Genomic DNA, 16,878 nt, shown 5'->3' with positions numbered 1-16,878 from the left:
CTGATTAACATTTCTCTTTATGACGAATTATGCCCAATGCAACCTGCAATATGCATGCAGACAGTAAATGGGATCAATTTTGATTTCATACTGTCTTTAAAAAACTGTAGAAGTAGCATGACTTTTGTTCAAATCAAGAAAAACTAAATCAACAAACTTAATCAAAAATACAATCGATAACTGACCTATAACACAAATATCATGTACAGAAGTGCGGATACATGGGTCTTAGCATTGTTAGCACACACATTATCACAGACACAGACATACTCACATTTTATACCCGTAGCCCAGAGCTGCATTGGGCTAAAGCTCTGGGAATACTCCAGTTTTGCGTTTGTATTTGTGCCTCCACAAAAAGATGCTAGTAAAATGAGGATTCGTTTTGCTCTCTGCTATCTGTGCGTGCTGTCAGATGTCAAATCTTGTGTGTGTGACCAGTGATTTTGCTAGGCAGTGTCAGTCTATAGGATTACAGTGCCGGGTGGGAGGAAGGGAGGGCTGCTGGGTGCCTGGTTAGACCTGCTGCGTTTGGCTTTAGAGTTTAGCGTTTAGCTACATCCCCTCCTCCCCCCTTAAGCCTGCTCTGGACTGACACACTGACACACACACACACACACACACACACACACACACACACACACACATCTCTGATGCCTCACGACAGTGATCCAGTGACCGCAAAAGTTGGCTTACAAAAACATTATACAAAGACATGCACTCTGTTTCTCTGGGGCTTGTGCACAGATTGCAAATGCATTATCAGCTCACAAAAAATATCCTCATGCTGTGGATCAGATATCTTGATTTAGTGCCTTTCTGCTTGTGTGTGTTGGAACACACAGTCACCTGACCACCTGTAATGTACTGCAAGTGGATTTTTGTGGTTACTTTTACTATGCTCTTCAGTCATTTTAATAGGAATCCATGCAATTGGGAATTTTATGTGAGGGCGAAATAATTCCCCATGCCAATTTTGTGATGGGTTCATATGGTCACGGAAATTCAATGTGTTGACCAATAGAAAGCTGCTTGTTTAGAAAGTGAATCTGTGTTAGATATGCTGTGTTAGATCACCAAAAATTCACTAATGTGAATCTTACCTTCAGGCTGTAACAGTATTTTTATTTATATTTTATTTTTATATTTAATTTTAGTGAAATTTTTAGTATTTTTTTAGGTGCTTTTTAATGTTTTTAATTATTATAAATTTAATTGTTACTATTAAGTTTTGTTTTGCTTTAATTTGAGTTTTGTGCATCTTCCAGAATGCGTTTTTACAGGGTGGGACGTTTGCACACTCTTTGATATACACCATTTATCAGATTATCATATTAATACAGCATGGAGTTTATGGTAGCACAAGGTATTTCAGAAAATACCATGATACTTACTGTGAAGCATATATTTGGCAAAATACAGTCATTTTAATAGGAATCCATGCAAATATATACAAATATATAATATGGTTCTATATCTAAATACTATGGTATTCCTATTGTCTAATGACCAAGAATCATCATTTTACAAGTAAACTCTGTTCCAAAAAACAAATTATATTAATACATTCTGGTACATTTTTTGTTAGTGCATATGTAGCTTTACATTTAAATGCAGTGATCTCTTAACCTAGTATAGTAATGCTTGAATGTGTGCTTACCTGAGGCCTGAACTTCTGTGACGTACTGCAAGAGTTCCTGACCCTGGTGTATGACGTGAAAGGTGAGGTTGTTCATGGTAAGAGCTTTGTCAGCGTGATGCTGCAGTCTCTGCTCAGCTAGCGTCAGATCCTCAGTGTCAAACTCATTCATCTGCTGAGACAGCTCCTCATTCCATGACTCCAGGTCTGAGATGACCTACACAACACATCCACACAAACAACACCAAAATAAGGCATGCATCAGTGACCGTATCTACAATAAATGATTTAACACGTTTTGAAATGAATTTACTACTAATACTCTAATGAGAGTATTACAATTTTAATATCCACAAATTGCATGTCAAGAGAAAGTAGGCAACTTAATAGACTGTAAAGTGTTGCCTTAACAACAGGTGGGTAAAAACAGGAGAAACATGAATCACTTGGCAAGCAGTTCACTTCAGCTCTGTTAACATCGCAAAACAGAACATCTATTCAACACTTTTCAGTGCAGCTCACTAAGTTATTCCTCAATAACACCAAAGAAAAAATAAAACAACAGTGCCATAGTTTTAAAAACATAACATTTGCCAATGATATAGCAATTGCTAGTTTAAAATCATGATTTGAACAAATAATCCTCCTGTCAAAAGTCTGAAGCACTCACTCTGCACTGCTGTGTGGTTGAGAATTCCTCCTTCTCTAAAGAACACGAGCATTTTCCCCAGCCTGAGTGAAGTGCTGATAAGTAGAGTTGGTGATGACTTGAACAGGAACACAACCATTTCCCTTAAGAAGTAAATGTGTTCTTCAATGTGTGGGAGCAGCGTTTGGGAAATCACACACCCACTGCTCTACCTACTGGCACCCTGCCGCCTTGACTGACAGTCTAGACCCGCCCTGCTCTGAGTAACTACAACTACCTGACAGCCGATGTAGGAGCTCACCTACAATCGTCACCCAAACTGGAAGTTAGATACATGTGTACAATTTTCAGGTTGTTCTTTCAGGTTTGCTCTCTGCCTTCTCTGTTTTACCTTATCTTTCAGCAAAGTATCAGTGGAACGTGAGCCCCCTCAAAACTCCCTATGGAATGTGATACTCTTAGATCTTTACTGGATTATGTTACAGAGAGCAATATCACTTTTACTACAAAAGCCAGGTCGTTTTGTGACTCTGATTACTTCATATAGGGTTTCCTACAAGCTAAACAATAAAAACACAGCCACTAAAGGTCAAACGCAATGCATGATGGGCTTTCTGCAGGTCAGGATAATAATGACAAATGCACAGAGGAAAGGCATCTCACTTAGAGTCAGCTGAAACTGATCATATATTTGTGAATTTCTTGTGCATGACTGTTCAATGCATTTTAACCCACAGAAAAAAAAAATGTCTTTCATAACCAATAATCACAATGCAATTACTTTGATCCACCTCTTAAATAACTTCTATTTTAGGCGACATCATCTAGGCCACTAGAGAAAACATACATTATAGTACATTAAAGTATTGGGACACCTGCCCATTACACCAAAAGGGACTTTACTGACATTGCATTCTAAATTTATAGACATTAATATGAAGTTGGCCCTTCCATTGCAGCTATAACTGTAGGATCTCAGCACGAATCAGACAATTCAGGCAATTCGAGTAGAAGTTTTGAAACACTTCTACAGACCCAAATTCCACAAGAGACCCAGCATGACAAGACTCCTGTCGTAAAATTTGTCATTTGACACCCTGGCGCCAGCCAGCTTGAAGCAAACCTAACCAACTAGGAACTTGCAACATTAACACAAAAGGACACTTGTTGATAATCGCAAGGAAGGAGATTGTCAAATTTGGGGCAAGTAACCAAGATTAATGGTCAAAGAAATGCACATCTTGAACATCACATGACAATCATTAGAGATTTTGTTGGTGGGCCTCCCCACCCAGCAGTCTGAAATTCCTTCTACACCCATTTGACCTTTTCCTCCCTCACAGAACACATCCTTAAGTTCACAGTACGGCACAGGAAACTGCCTTTTCACATATACACCTAAAATGATGCTAGAAAGGACTCATGAGCAACTCATCATTTCTATGCACGACTAATGAAACATTTATGTAACCCACACATTTGCCTATTATGTTTTAATCACTTATTGTGTATGTCCTTTTTGATAACTATTGAATAGTATAATGGTTTATATTGATGTCTGGTATGCCTGAGATTGAAATTGCATTCTTGAAATGTTTCTATAATTCAATACTTTGTAAAATGTATTACAGTCTTGTTATAGAAATCATGTCCAAATTTAACTCTGGGAAAACTGGGACCACGGGACTGATCAGATAACATTGTGATTTATGGTTTGGGAGGAGAAACCAGAGGACAATGTTTTAATTGGTCAAGACACCATTTGGGATGTGTCCAAACGCTGAGCTTAAATACTCAGGACACCATCAAATCTTACTCTCTTACTCTTTGTGCTTCGTGCCGCCGCGTTTCGACGCTGTTGTTAGCATTCTTTAAAGCTCCCTGGCCTAAATGCCAGCTGCTCCTCTAAAGAAAACATGAGGAGATCGTTACACTTCTGTCTTTTACTTTAATTCTTTTATTTCTTTCTGTTGAGAGTTTTGTGTTCTAGTTAAGTTTTGCCTCAAGCTGCGACCCAAACGTCTGTGCTGACCTGAACTTTAACCAGCGCACAACTCCGCATATCCAGCCAAAGCCCAAGAAGACATCACATTGAACGACCACCAACCAATCAGCAACCTCGAGAAACCCTTTCTGGAACGACGCAAACGAAAGGAATTCCCTTAACACAAAGGCAACGCAAGTACAACCTCCAGATTCTAGCTGAACTGGTGCATTTGATATAAATTTTAATAACCTCTTTGAGAGACTCAATACGAGGGTTAATTAAGTGATTGATGGTTGTTCAGGTCTAAGCAATTGCACATATTGCTATAAACTTGGGACTTCATATTTTCATTCCTTTAAACTCATTCTTTCCTCACTTTCTCTTTCTGCAACCTGTGTGAATGCGTGTGTTTATGTGTTAGATTAGTTTGTAAGTCTTAGGTTTATCCAATAAAATTTTATTTTTAATAGAAAAGAGAAGTATCTTGTGTTTTGTGCTCACAAGTTAATGTCTTAAACTGCCGATTTTGCTACTGTGCTAATATATAGTGTTTTCACTATATTCTGGATAGTAATACCCATTGCAGAGTTTCTGTTACACGGCTCGTTCAATGAATCGCGAGTCGACTCTGAACAGCCGTAAAACAGCGACTCTGTTCAAATTCCCTTTTGAATCATAATCAATTCCCTTTGAGCTAAATTAAATGTACATTATCACTACAACTGGATGGACTTTTCACAAGATTCTGGAGTGTTTTTATTGGAATTTTTGCCCATTTATCCAGTAGAGCATTTGTGATGTCAAGCACTGATGCTGACGAGAAACCATGCAAAGCCACATGTCCTATTCATCTTTACATTTTTGTCTGCTTGCCCGGACCATACAAACTTGTGTATCTTGTATTAGAGCAGTTAAAATTGGGTGCTTTAAGTACAATTATCTCATACTGACCACTGGATGTTCAACATGGCATCTCATGGCAAAGAACTCTCTGAGGATTTTAATGTTAGAATTGTTGTTTTCCACAAAGATGGCCAAGACTATTAGAGGGGAATTAGAGTTACACTACAGTGGTCACGGTCACACAGAGGTTTTCCAAATGGGTTCCATTCTGAACAGGCCTTGCAAGGGTAGATCAATGAAGTTGAGCACTCATTCTGTGCATCAGGTGCAGAACCTGGCTTCAAATAAACAGATGCATGAGTGCTGCCAGCATTGCTTTAAAGGTTGCAGAAGTAGAAGGTCAGCTTGTCAGTGCTCAGACCATGCGGTGCACACTGCAACAAGCTGGTTTGCATAGGCGTTGTCCCAGAAGAAAGGATCATCTGAAGCTGGCTCACAAACAGTTTGCTGAAGACAACCTGTCCAAGAGCATGAATTACTGGAACCATGTCCTGTGGTCTGATGAGACTATAAGATAAATTGTTTGGCTCAGGTGGTGTCCAGCATGTATGGTGATGACTTGGTGAGGAGTACCAAGAAAATTGTGTCTTGCCTACAGTCAAGCATGGTGGTGGTAGCATCATGATCTGGGGCTGTATGATTGCTGCTGGTACTGGGGAGCTGCAGTTCATTAAGGGAAACATGGATTCCATTATGTACTGTACATTCTGGAGCAAAACATGATGCCTTCCCTCCAGAAACTAGGCCGAACGGCAGATTTCCAACATGATAACAATCCCAAACACACCGCCAAGATGCCTTGCTGAGGAAGCTGAAGGTGATGGGGTGACAATAAAGGAAAGGAAAGGAAAGGAGGTGAAGTGAGGCCAAGTATGGTGACCACAATAATGGCTGTATGTTGAGTAATTTTCAGGGGACAATAAATCTAAATCTTGTTATACAGGTTGCTCATTTACTACTCTCCAATATATCCAAGTTTCATTTCTTTTGTCCCTTGAGAAGATATTCTAAAATGGTTGCTGAAATGTGAAGGGTGTACTCACTTTTGTGACATGCTGTATGTCTTTATGGTCCTTGCTTTGTGCACTGGGGAACCGTCATGCAGTAATAGAAAAGGGCCTTCCCCAAACTGCCATAATCTTACAAGCATAGCATTGTCTAAAATGTTTTGGTATTCTGAAGAATTCACTGGCCTTGCCCAACCTCTGAAAAACAGCCCCATACCTTTATCCCTCATGCATAATGCAACGAGGCAGGTAACGTTCTCCTGGCATTTGCCAAAAGCAGACTTACCTAGCAGAGAAGCATGATTCGTCACTCCACAGAACATGTTTCTACTGCTCCAGAGTCCAGTGGTGGCGTCCTTTACACCACTCCATCTGATGCTTGGCATCATTAATCACAGTTTTTTTTGCTGATAGTTAACTCTTCAGCTATGGAATCTTTAGAGTGTTGGTATCACAGTAACAAGCTTGAATTCACTCAGCTCTTCAGAATTACCCATTTTTTTTTTTATGTTTGTACATGCAGACTGCATGGCTAGGTGCTAGATTTTATACATTTGTGCCGATAGGTCTGAATAAAACACATGAATTCAATAACTAAGTGTCATGACTCTGGGCTGCAGGTTTTCCCTCCTCCACCGGAGGTCGCTGTCTCTATTCCCTCCACACTCCATGCCTCATCACACACACCTGTCACTCTCTGATCACACAGCTGTTCCCCATCACCTAGGACTATTTAGTTCCCACTCTCCCACCACTCTTCGTGTTTGGATTGTTTTCAGTTTTGTGTATTCGGATGTCTGTATTTCTTGCTCCAGTCTTGCTCTTGCTTGTCGTGTCTTGTTGTGCCTTGTTGGCCTTTTGTTTTGTTTGTTTAATTAAATATTCCTCACCTGCATTTTTGGACCCTGACCTCATTCATCTCTCACCGTGACAGAATCCAAACACCACTTATGGGTCCAGCGGGGAGGTTTCTTTTCGAGGCGGCGGTGCCCGCTCACTCTGTTCTCGATGCGGTGGCGTCCGCTCATTCTGTTCCTGGAGTGCGTCCACTTCATGACGGCGGCAGAGGCGCTCCTTTGTGGGATGGCGGCCGCGCCGGTGTGCGATCACAGGATGGCAGCGAGTGCCGAACCGGTTCCGCTGACGTTCCTCTGGCGGCGGTGCCCGCTCGCGTTCCTCTGGCGGCGATGCCCACTCGCGTTGCTCTGGCGGCGATGTCCGCTCACATGCCTCTGGTGGCGGTGCCTGCCGGTGCGCGATCACGGGATGGCAGCGAGTGCCGAACCGGTTCCGCTGACGTTCCTCTGGCGCCGGCGGTGTCCGCTCACGTTCCTCCGGCGGCGGTGGTGTCCGCTCGCGTTCCTCTGGCGGCGGTGCCCGCTGACGTTCCTCTGGCGGCGGTGCCCGCTCACGTTCCTCCGGCGCCGGCGGTGTCCGCTCACGTTCCTCCGGCAGCGGTGGTGTCCGCTCGCGTTCCTCTGGCGGCGGTGCCCGCTGACGTTCCTCTGGTGGCGGTGCCCGCTCACGTTCCTGTGGCGGCGATGTCCGCTGACGTTCCTCTGGCGGCGGTGCCCGCTCACGTTTTTCCTGAGTCCGGTCACACCCTGCCCGAGACCTTCGTTTCCGGGCCTGCTGCCGTTACACGGGCCTGGCCCGCCATCCCTCCTCCTGGTTCACCATTCCCCCGTTCCTCCTCCCTCCAGATTTTTTTTTTCTCGGCCTTTGTGGAACGTCTGGAAGCCGTTCCTTGAGGAGGGGGTACTGTCATGACTCTGGGCTACGGGTTTTCCCTCCTCCACCAGAGGTCGCTGTCCCTTCACACAAAACTGTCAACATCTACAACTGTACAACATCTACTATAATACAAAGAAATACTGACTTGAGAATAGTTGTCAATGTGGAAACAAGCTTTTTGGCTGAAAAATGATGCAGTTACAGCATCTACCTGCAGAGGCTAAACTGCCCATGCTAACCAGACAAACCTTAAGCCGTGGGTGACATTACAAAAATTAAATAAATTGTTTCATGTTGACTTTAAGAGCTTTGATACAGAGCAACCGTGAAAGTGATACTGATTAGATAACTGTAACGGAGAAGGCTCCCAGACCTCCTTCTCCTTCGCACCACCAGAGGGAACCCTCTCCTGAATATTAGTTCGGTCACATTCGGACTCCATCTCCCACACTCCTTCATTCCTGGGACTGAGACACCCACACACACATACACACACACACACACACACACACACACACACACACACACACACACACACCTGCTGCTCATTATCAGAACTGCTTATAAGCTCAATACACACACTAGTCTTCGCGAAGTCTTGATTTGCCCCGGCTGTCATCTCTGAGCGTTTATTCTGTGTTTGCCTTTCTTGTTGCCATCTCGGACTGTTAATCTACTTCTGAAGCCTCTCTGTTTTCCCTAACCTCGGACTGTTTACTGGATTATTGATTCTCGCCGCCTGCCCTGATTTACGCCTGCTCTGACTTCTCTCTTGCCTCGCCTACATTACCCCTGCTCACGGTGATTGACCTTTTTCTGTCTGACTACGATTGTAATAAAAACTGCAAATGGATCTCCATGCTTCTGACCCTTCCTTACAGAAGACTTCGCTTGACAGCGATCCAGCAGCCGTCAATCAGCTGACTACTGAGCTTTCTGCCCAAGCCGCCCAGCTCGCTCTGCATCGACAACAGCTCTCTCACTTAACTATACTCACGGAGGAGCTCGTTCAAGCAGTACGGAGCCTACAACTTACACCGTCAGCACCCACACCTGTAGTCGCTCACGCCATGACGCCACCAGCCGTTTCGGCCGCCGCCGCGAGCCCGCCGGCCAGCATCAGCCCACGCCTCGCCTTCCCGGAGAAGTTCAGCGGAGACCCAGCTCAGTGTAAGGGATTTTTGCTTCAATGCTCGTTCTTTGTGAACCAACAACTTTCACTATATCCCACGGATTCTAGTCGCATAGCCTTTGTTTGTTCACTACTCACCGGGAGGGCGTTGGATTGGGCAACAGCGGTTTGGCGTACGGAGGGAACGGCTTTCCACACATTTGATGCCTTCCTTCAGAACTTTCGAGAGGTCTTTGAGCACTCAGCTGGGGGTCTGAGTACCGGCGATCAATTATTGGCGCTGTCACAAGGGAGACGGACGGCCGCGGATTATGCGCTCACGTTTCGTACTTTGGCCGCACAAACACTGTGGGTGGAGGATACGTTAAAGCTGCTCTTCAGACGAGGATTAAGCGCCGAGCTGCAGTCTGAACTAGCTTGCCGTGATGAGGGTCGCACCTTGAATGAATTCATTGAGCTAGCCATCAGAGTGGATAACTTGATTCGCTCCCGTCGTCCCTCACATGCCCCGAGGCGTTTTCTGTCCGAGACTCCTACTAATGATGAACCCATGCAAGTCGGCGTTACCCATCTGACTCAGGAGGAGCGTGAACGACGGATGCAGAATCACCTATGTCTATACTATGGACAGGCCGGTCATGTGAAAGCTTCCTGTCCCATCCGACCAGCCATCCAGCCCTGAACGGTGAGTGAGATCTCTTCTACCTCCAATATTAAATTACCAGTTACCATATATACCACTAAACTCTCCAGAACCACCACTGCACTAATTGACTCCGGTGCCGCTGGTAATTTCATGTCGCTTGAATTCGCTCGGCAGCTCGATATTACCCTCACCTCATGTTCCTCTTCTTTGGCAGTGGAGGCGCTAGATGGCCGGCCGCTTGGTAAAGGAAGAGTTCAAGAAATTACAGAGGAAGTACGACTACAAATAGGAGCTCTACACAACGAGCGCATCAGATTCTTTATCATCCACTCCCCTCATCATAACATCATCCTCGGTTTACCCTGGCTACGAACACACAATCCACACATTTCATGGAGAGAGGGAGAGATTCTGCGATGGGGCCCTTCTTGTCTTGAGCGATGCCTGTCTCCAATCATCCAGTCAGAACCTAGGTACCACTCACCACCCCAACCCGACGCTGACACTGCCCTCCTACCCTCAGTTTATATGGATTTACTTACTGCCTTCAGTAGAGAGAGAGCTTCCCAGCTCCCCCCTCACCGGTCTGTGGATTGTGTCATCGAATTACTCCCTGGAAAATCACCTCCCAAAGGACGCATTTTCCCCCTCTCTCAACCCGAATCCGAGGCTATGGACAAATAGATTAAGGAGGAGCTTGCCAAGGGATTTATTCAGCCATCCACGTCACCCGCCTCGGCCGGATTCTTCTTTGTGAAGAAAAAAGATGGTGGACTTCGACCCTGCATTGATTATCGTGGCCTGAATGAGGTGACTGTTAAGTTCCGTTACCCCTTACCCTTAGTTCCTGCAGCCCTCGAACAGCTCCGCCAGGCCAAATTCTACACTAAGTTGGACCTGCGTAATGCCTACAACCTCATCCGCATCCGAGAGGGGGATGAGTGGAAGACGGCCTTTTCCACCACTAATGGGCACTACGAATACCGGGTAATGCCCTTTGGCCTGGCCAACAGTCCTTCAGTATTTCAGTCTTTTATGAATGACGTGTTCCGAGACATGCTGGGAAAAGGGGTGATTATTTACTTAGACGACATCCTGATCTACTCTAACTCCCTACCCGAACATATCCAACAGGTCCAAGCTGTTCTCCAATGGCTGATTCAATACCAACTTTATGCCAAGATGGAGAAATGCGAATTTCATCAGCCCGCCATCTCCTTCCTAGGGTATGTGATCAGTCAAGAGGGTGTCACGATGGAGGAGGAGAAGGTAGAGGCTGTTCTGAAGTGGCCACGTCCACAGACCCTCAAGGAATTACAGCGGTTCCTTGGATTTGCTAATTTCTATAGGCGCTTTATCCGCAACTTCAGTTTGATTGCTGCTTCCCTCACAGCCATGACTAAACGCCAGACGCAATGACTCTCCTGGTCACCTGAAGCACTGCAGGCCTTCGATGAGCTCAGAACACGATTCACCTCGGCACCTATTCTACGCCATCCAGACCTGGAACGGTCATTCATTGTGGAAGTGGACGCTTCCAACACCGGGGTAGGCGCCATCCTCTCTCAACGACACGGCGATCCGGCTAAGATGTACCCATGTGCATTCTTCTCACGGAAACTTTCTTCCGCCGAAAGGAACTATGATGTGGGCAACCGCGAGCTGCTCGCCATGAAACTCGCCCTGGAGGAGTGGCGACACTGGCTAGAGGGTTCCAAGTATCCATTCATCATTTTCACAGACCATAAGAACCTTGAATACCTCCGCTCCGCCAAGCGTCTCAACCCCAGGCAGGCTAGATGGGCACTATTTTTCACACGCTTCCAGTTCACTGTCACTTACCGACCTGGCACCAAGAATACCAAGGCAGATGCACTCTCTAGACAGACAGAATACCTACCCTCTCCTGACCATCAAGAGAACATCCTGCCTGAAAGACTCTTGGTGGCTCCTATTCAGTAGGACATCATCACTGAGATCAAGAACCAGCAAGCACCTCCACCTCCTGAGTGTCCTCCAGGCCTTTTGTTTGTTCCCGAGGCTCTTCGACAACGACTTCTCACCCAGGTACACGCCACACCTAGTTCAGGACACCCTGGAATCAATGCCACCATTCAACTATTAAGGAACCGTTTCTGGTGGCCCACGTTAGCCACAGAGACCATCCAATATATTCGGGACTGTACCACCTGCCAAATCTCTAAGTCACCCAAGTGTCTCCCAGCCGGCTTGTTACAGCCCTTACCTCTTCCTCGCCGACCATGGTCCCATCTCACCATAGACTTCATCACCGACTTACCTGTCTCCCAGGGCAACACTATTATACTCACCATAGTTGACCGTTTCTCCAAGGCTTGCCGTTTAGTCCCACTGCCAAAGCTTCCAACGGCCTTTGAAACCGCTGAAGTGCTGTGTAATCAGGTGTTCCGCTTCTACGGACTACCCGAGGATATTGTGTCCGACCGAGGCCCCCAATTCACGTCCAGAGTCTGGTCTTCCTTCTTTAAGTTACTCAACGTTAACATCAGCCTCACGTCAGGATATCACCCTCAATCCAACGGCCAGACAGAACGCCTGAATCAGGAGATCATCCACTTCCTTCGCTCATACTGCCATCAAAACCAGTCAGACTGGAGCCGATACCTCATGTGGGCCGAATACGCCCAAAACTCCCTGGTCAAGTCCGCTACAGGCATGACGCCTTTCAAATGCATTCTGGGATTCCAACCGCCGATGTTCCCTTGGTCAGGGGAGCCCTCAGAATTACCCTCTGTTACGGATTGGCTCCAGCGGAGTGAGGAGACCTGGGATCGGGCACACACTCATCTCTCCCGTGCCGTCAGGCACCAGGCCCTACAGGCAGACCGACGCCGCCGTGCTGGTCCTCGTTACACTCCCGGCCAATGGGTCTGGTTGTCCTCCAGAGATCTGCGCCTCAAACTCCCCAGTCGAAAGCTCAGTCCCAGGTATGTCGGTCCTTTCCAAATTTTAAGACAAATTTCTCCCATATCATTCCGATTAGATCTGCCCACTAACTATCGTATTTCTCCTACTTTTCATGTTTCACTCCTCAAACCCGCTGGTGGTCCGAGAGGAGAGCCCGAGGAGGGAGCCGATCTACAGACCTCCCCCATTCTGGTTGACGGCGAGGAGGCTTATTGGGTGCACGAGTTGCTCGACTCCAGGCGCCGGGGAAATGTCCTACAGTACCTGGTCGATTGGGAGGGTTATGGTCCGGAGGAGCGGTCCTGGGTCAATGCTGGAGACATCCTGGACCCCACACTCATTGAAGAGTTTCACAGGACGCACCCGGAGAGACCGGCCCCCAGACCTCGCGGTAGACCCCGGCGCCGTGTGCTTCCTCGCGTCGGGAGCCGCTCGCAGGGGGAGAGCTCTGTAACGGAGAAGGCTCCCAGACCTCCTTCTCCTTCGCACCACCAGAGGGAACCCTCTCCTGAATATTAGTTCGGTCACATTCGGACTCCATCTCCCACACTCCTTCATTCCTGGGACTGACACACCCACACACACACACACACACACACACACACACCTGCTGCTCATTATCAGAACTGCTTATAAGCTCAATACACACACTAGTCTTCGCGAAGTCTTGATTTGCCCCCGCTGTCATCTCTGAGCGTTTATTCTGTGTTTGCCTTTCTTGTTGCCATCTCGGACTGTTAATCTACTTCTGAAGCCTCTCTGTTTTCCCTGACCTCGGACTGTTTACTGGATTATTGATTCTCGCCGCCTGCCCTGATTTACACCTGCTCTGACTTCTCTCTTGCCTCGCCTACGTTACCCCTGCTCACGGTGATTGACCTTTTTCTGTCTGACTACGATTGTAATAAAAACTGCAAATGGATCTCCATGCTTCTGACCCTTCCTTACAATAACGCTGTTAGCTTCTCCTTTTTGACAAAAGTGTGACTCATTTTCACACATCCAGAGACACAATCCTCCATGACTTATAGAGCAGGCTGTAAAAAGAGCATCCATGACGGCTTTATCTTTGCTCAAGGCTTCCGTTCAGAATCTCAGAGATCAATGGATTTTGTCTTTTAGCACTTCGTTTCTTTGATCAGATCAAAATGGACGGGAAAGATAGAAGTGACAACACGCGGTATAGCTTTCTATCTCACAAATGACGCAGAACTGAGACTTCAAAATCATGTAATCATGGAGGGCTGCCTGATAGCTATGAGAACAAATATATCAGAGCAAAATTGTAATTTAAAAACAAATATGTTTCTAAAATCAAATATTAAAATTTGTTAATATCATGAACTGAAGTGGCTAAGCAACATGCAAAACGATTAACACAACATATGAATAATTAGATAGCTAATTAGAAAAATTAGAAAAACGCTCCAGTTTTGGATTGAAAATATTTCTTTATACGAAAGAAGATCAATTTGCACAAAAATAGCGCTATGAGTTGCGTACCTTTTCGAAAACCACTTGTCTTGAGTGTTAGGATCCATTGTTTACAACAAAGTCAGTGGCTTATCATTTGAAAATAAACTGTCAGACATGTCATAAATTGTGAACTCACATCAATGGCATCTCGTTCAAAGATCCTGAGCTGGAGAAAGAGCTCTAGTTTGATCTTCCGTTCCTGAAACAGTTCCTCCATCTGAGCCTGGGCCTCATCCAGCTGCTGCAGGACACTCTCGATGTGAGCCATAGAGCTGTTATGAGGAGTCTTATTGCTGGAGATTGCAGAGTCTCTGTGGTCAGAAAAAAAAAAAAGAGTATGAGAGACAACATCTGCTGCAGAATGTATACCATACACCTTTAGTAAAGTGTCTTCTTATTACAGTTTAGGACATGGGTCAATTAAGTGTATGAATGTGTTACTGTGTTTTTATGGTAGTTGTGCAGCTCTGTGTTCTCATATTTTATTAAAGAAAATATATGTAGTTTGTAAAGACAGAAGTCTAACGTTTAAGTGAGTCTATGTGCACCTCTGTGTATAAAATTTGGACGCAATCAATCTATATTCTACATTTGCTGGGGGATTGGAAACTGAAAATATCAACTGCTAGATTGTTTATAAATTATATTATTGCACAGTTCCATAAATGAGGTTGGACAGATAAGTTTAACTAATTTTATTTGCATACATAGATTATACTCACACAAACAGATATATACTGTAGCAAATCTTATAATTAGGAAATGTGAACTATATTATCGGCCATCGCTAATCTATTAAATGCAACTATAAGACATGAAGATACTATATTATTTTTTGTGAATTGACCCTATGTGACCCTGGACCACAAAACCAGTCAACCAGTCAACCAGGGTAATTTTTTTATGAATCTGAAAGCTGAATTTCATTGATGTGTGTTTTGTTAGGATAGGGCAATATTTGGCCTGAGATACAACTATTTGAACATCTGGAATCTAAGGGTGCAAAAAAATCAAAATATTGAGAATATCGCCTTTAAAGTTGCCCAAATTAAGTTGCATGCAATGCATATTACTAATCAAAAATTACGTTTTGATATAGTTACGGTAGGACATTTATAAAAAAAATCTTGGTAACACTTTACAATAAGGTTCATTAGTTAACATTAGTTAACCGTATTAGTTAACATGAACTAATAATGAACTGGACTTATACAGCATTTATTAATCTTTGTTAATGTTAATTTCAACATTTACTAATACATTATTAAATTTTTGTTAACATTAGTTAATGCAGTGTGAACTAACATGAACAAACAATGAACAACTGTATTTCCGTTAACTAATGTTAATAAGGATTAGTAAATACAGTAACAAATGTATTGTTCATGGTTAGTTCATGTTAGTTAATACATTAACTAATGTTTAACTAATGAACCTTATTGTAAAGTGTTACCAAAATCTTCATGAAACATGATTTTTACTTAATATCCTTATGATTTTTGGCATAAAAGAAAAATCAATCATTTTGACACCTATAATGTATTTTTGGCTATTGCTACAAATGCTACTTAAGGTTTTGTGGTCCAGGGTCACATTTAAAACTGTAGATATAAAACTGAACAGTGGATGTGTTAGTGAGAATAACACCAATTTACTGGCGTTTCATGATGGATTTTCAAAGTAGTTATTACAGATTTGTAAGGTGTTCGTGTTGTGCATGATTTTGTAGTCCACTAAATTTGCTTTATTAATGAAACCTGAAAAACTTGCATTGATTTCCGGTCCCAATTCAGTGACTAGTTTCATAAAATGACTACATAATCTTGCAAAAATGCAAACGTTTCTGCTAGGTTAGGGTTTAGCAATTGTAATTAATACAACAGACGTCAATGGGATACTAAGGCCATTACATGACATGCATACAGTATGTGTTTGTGTCAGAATTCCCATGACAACAGGTCAACGTCATTTTCCACTAAACCAATGCTTTCTCACTGGCCAGTACCTGAGCTGCTGGATAAGATCCTCCCCCTCTTTAATGACGTTGACGGTGACTTGCAAGGTGGTTTGCTGCTGCTGACCGAAACGTTTGATCAGCTCCTGCACCGCCTCTACTGACTCAGCATAAACATCATCCAGCAGCTCCTTCTGAAGCTCCTCCAACCATGTCCACAGCTGCAGAAGAATAACATCATCACCAGCCAATCAGAAACTTCACAATATTATAAACTAGTCAGTGAACTACGTAGGGTCTTCAAACTAATAACATTCGTTCTAGAATCTAATATATCTATATACACAAACATGACAAGAGAAACAGCCAGACAGACTTTGGCTGCCACCGAACGGCTGGTGTTGTTATTTCCTGTGAATGGCTTTGTCTTGTGTGAGCTCAGGATTAGCCATCTGCCTGTGTTGGCATGTCAAAGAGTGCATCTCCTGCCACAGCAGGCCATGCCCTGTCCTTCCACACCTCCCCATTGTCTTTTTCCACCTCCACCTTTCTCTACCTTTCTCTTTTTTCAAAACTCCAGCCTTTAACCCTTTATCATTACTTACCCTGTTATAAAACACACTCTCAGAAACAAAGATGTCTACATGAGCCAGACTGCTACAGATAGCAGATGGCTAACATTATGCCATATGGAGACATTAAAGAGAGCATTGTTTGTTTGTATTAAGTATATCGTAAATCATGTACGCACTGTCTACTCATTATCATTCACTGTTTGTGGAATATATATGGGCCAGAAGGAAAC

The 16,878-nt window shown here is 44.2% G+C and overlaps 1 protein-coding gene across 1 annotated transcript in view; it reads right to left on the bottom strand.

The window, feature by feature from the left end:
• triob (trio Rho guanine nucleotide exchange factor b) overlaps positions 1-16,878 on the bottom strand; it is a 132,041-nt gene that overhangs the window by 71,883 nt on the left and 43,280 nt on the right. Inside the window, exons 11-13 of the mRNA XM_073847700.1 lie at positions 16,125-16,294; positions 14,256-14,430; positions 1,661-1,856 (exon numbers count right to left, since the gene is read on the bottom strand). Of these exons, the coding sequence (XP_073703801.1) occupies positions 1,661-1,856; positions 14,256-14,430; positions 16,125-16,294 (541 nt within the window). The remainder of the gene's footprint in view (positions 1-1,660; positions 1,857-14,255; positions 14,431-16,124; positions 16,295-16,878) is intronic.

Source organism: Garra rufa, chromosome 9 (genome assembly GCF_049309525.1).
Source record: "Garra rufa chromosome 9, GarRuf1.0, whole genome shotgun sequence".
Taxonomy (NCBI): domain Eukaryota; kingdom Metazoa; phylum Chordata; class Actinopteri; order Cypriniformes; family Cyprinidae; genus Garra; species Garra rufa.
The sequence above is the reverse complement of the archived record's forward strand: the minus strand, read 5'-3'. Positions and strand labels throughout refer to the sequence as shown.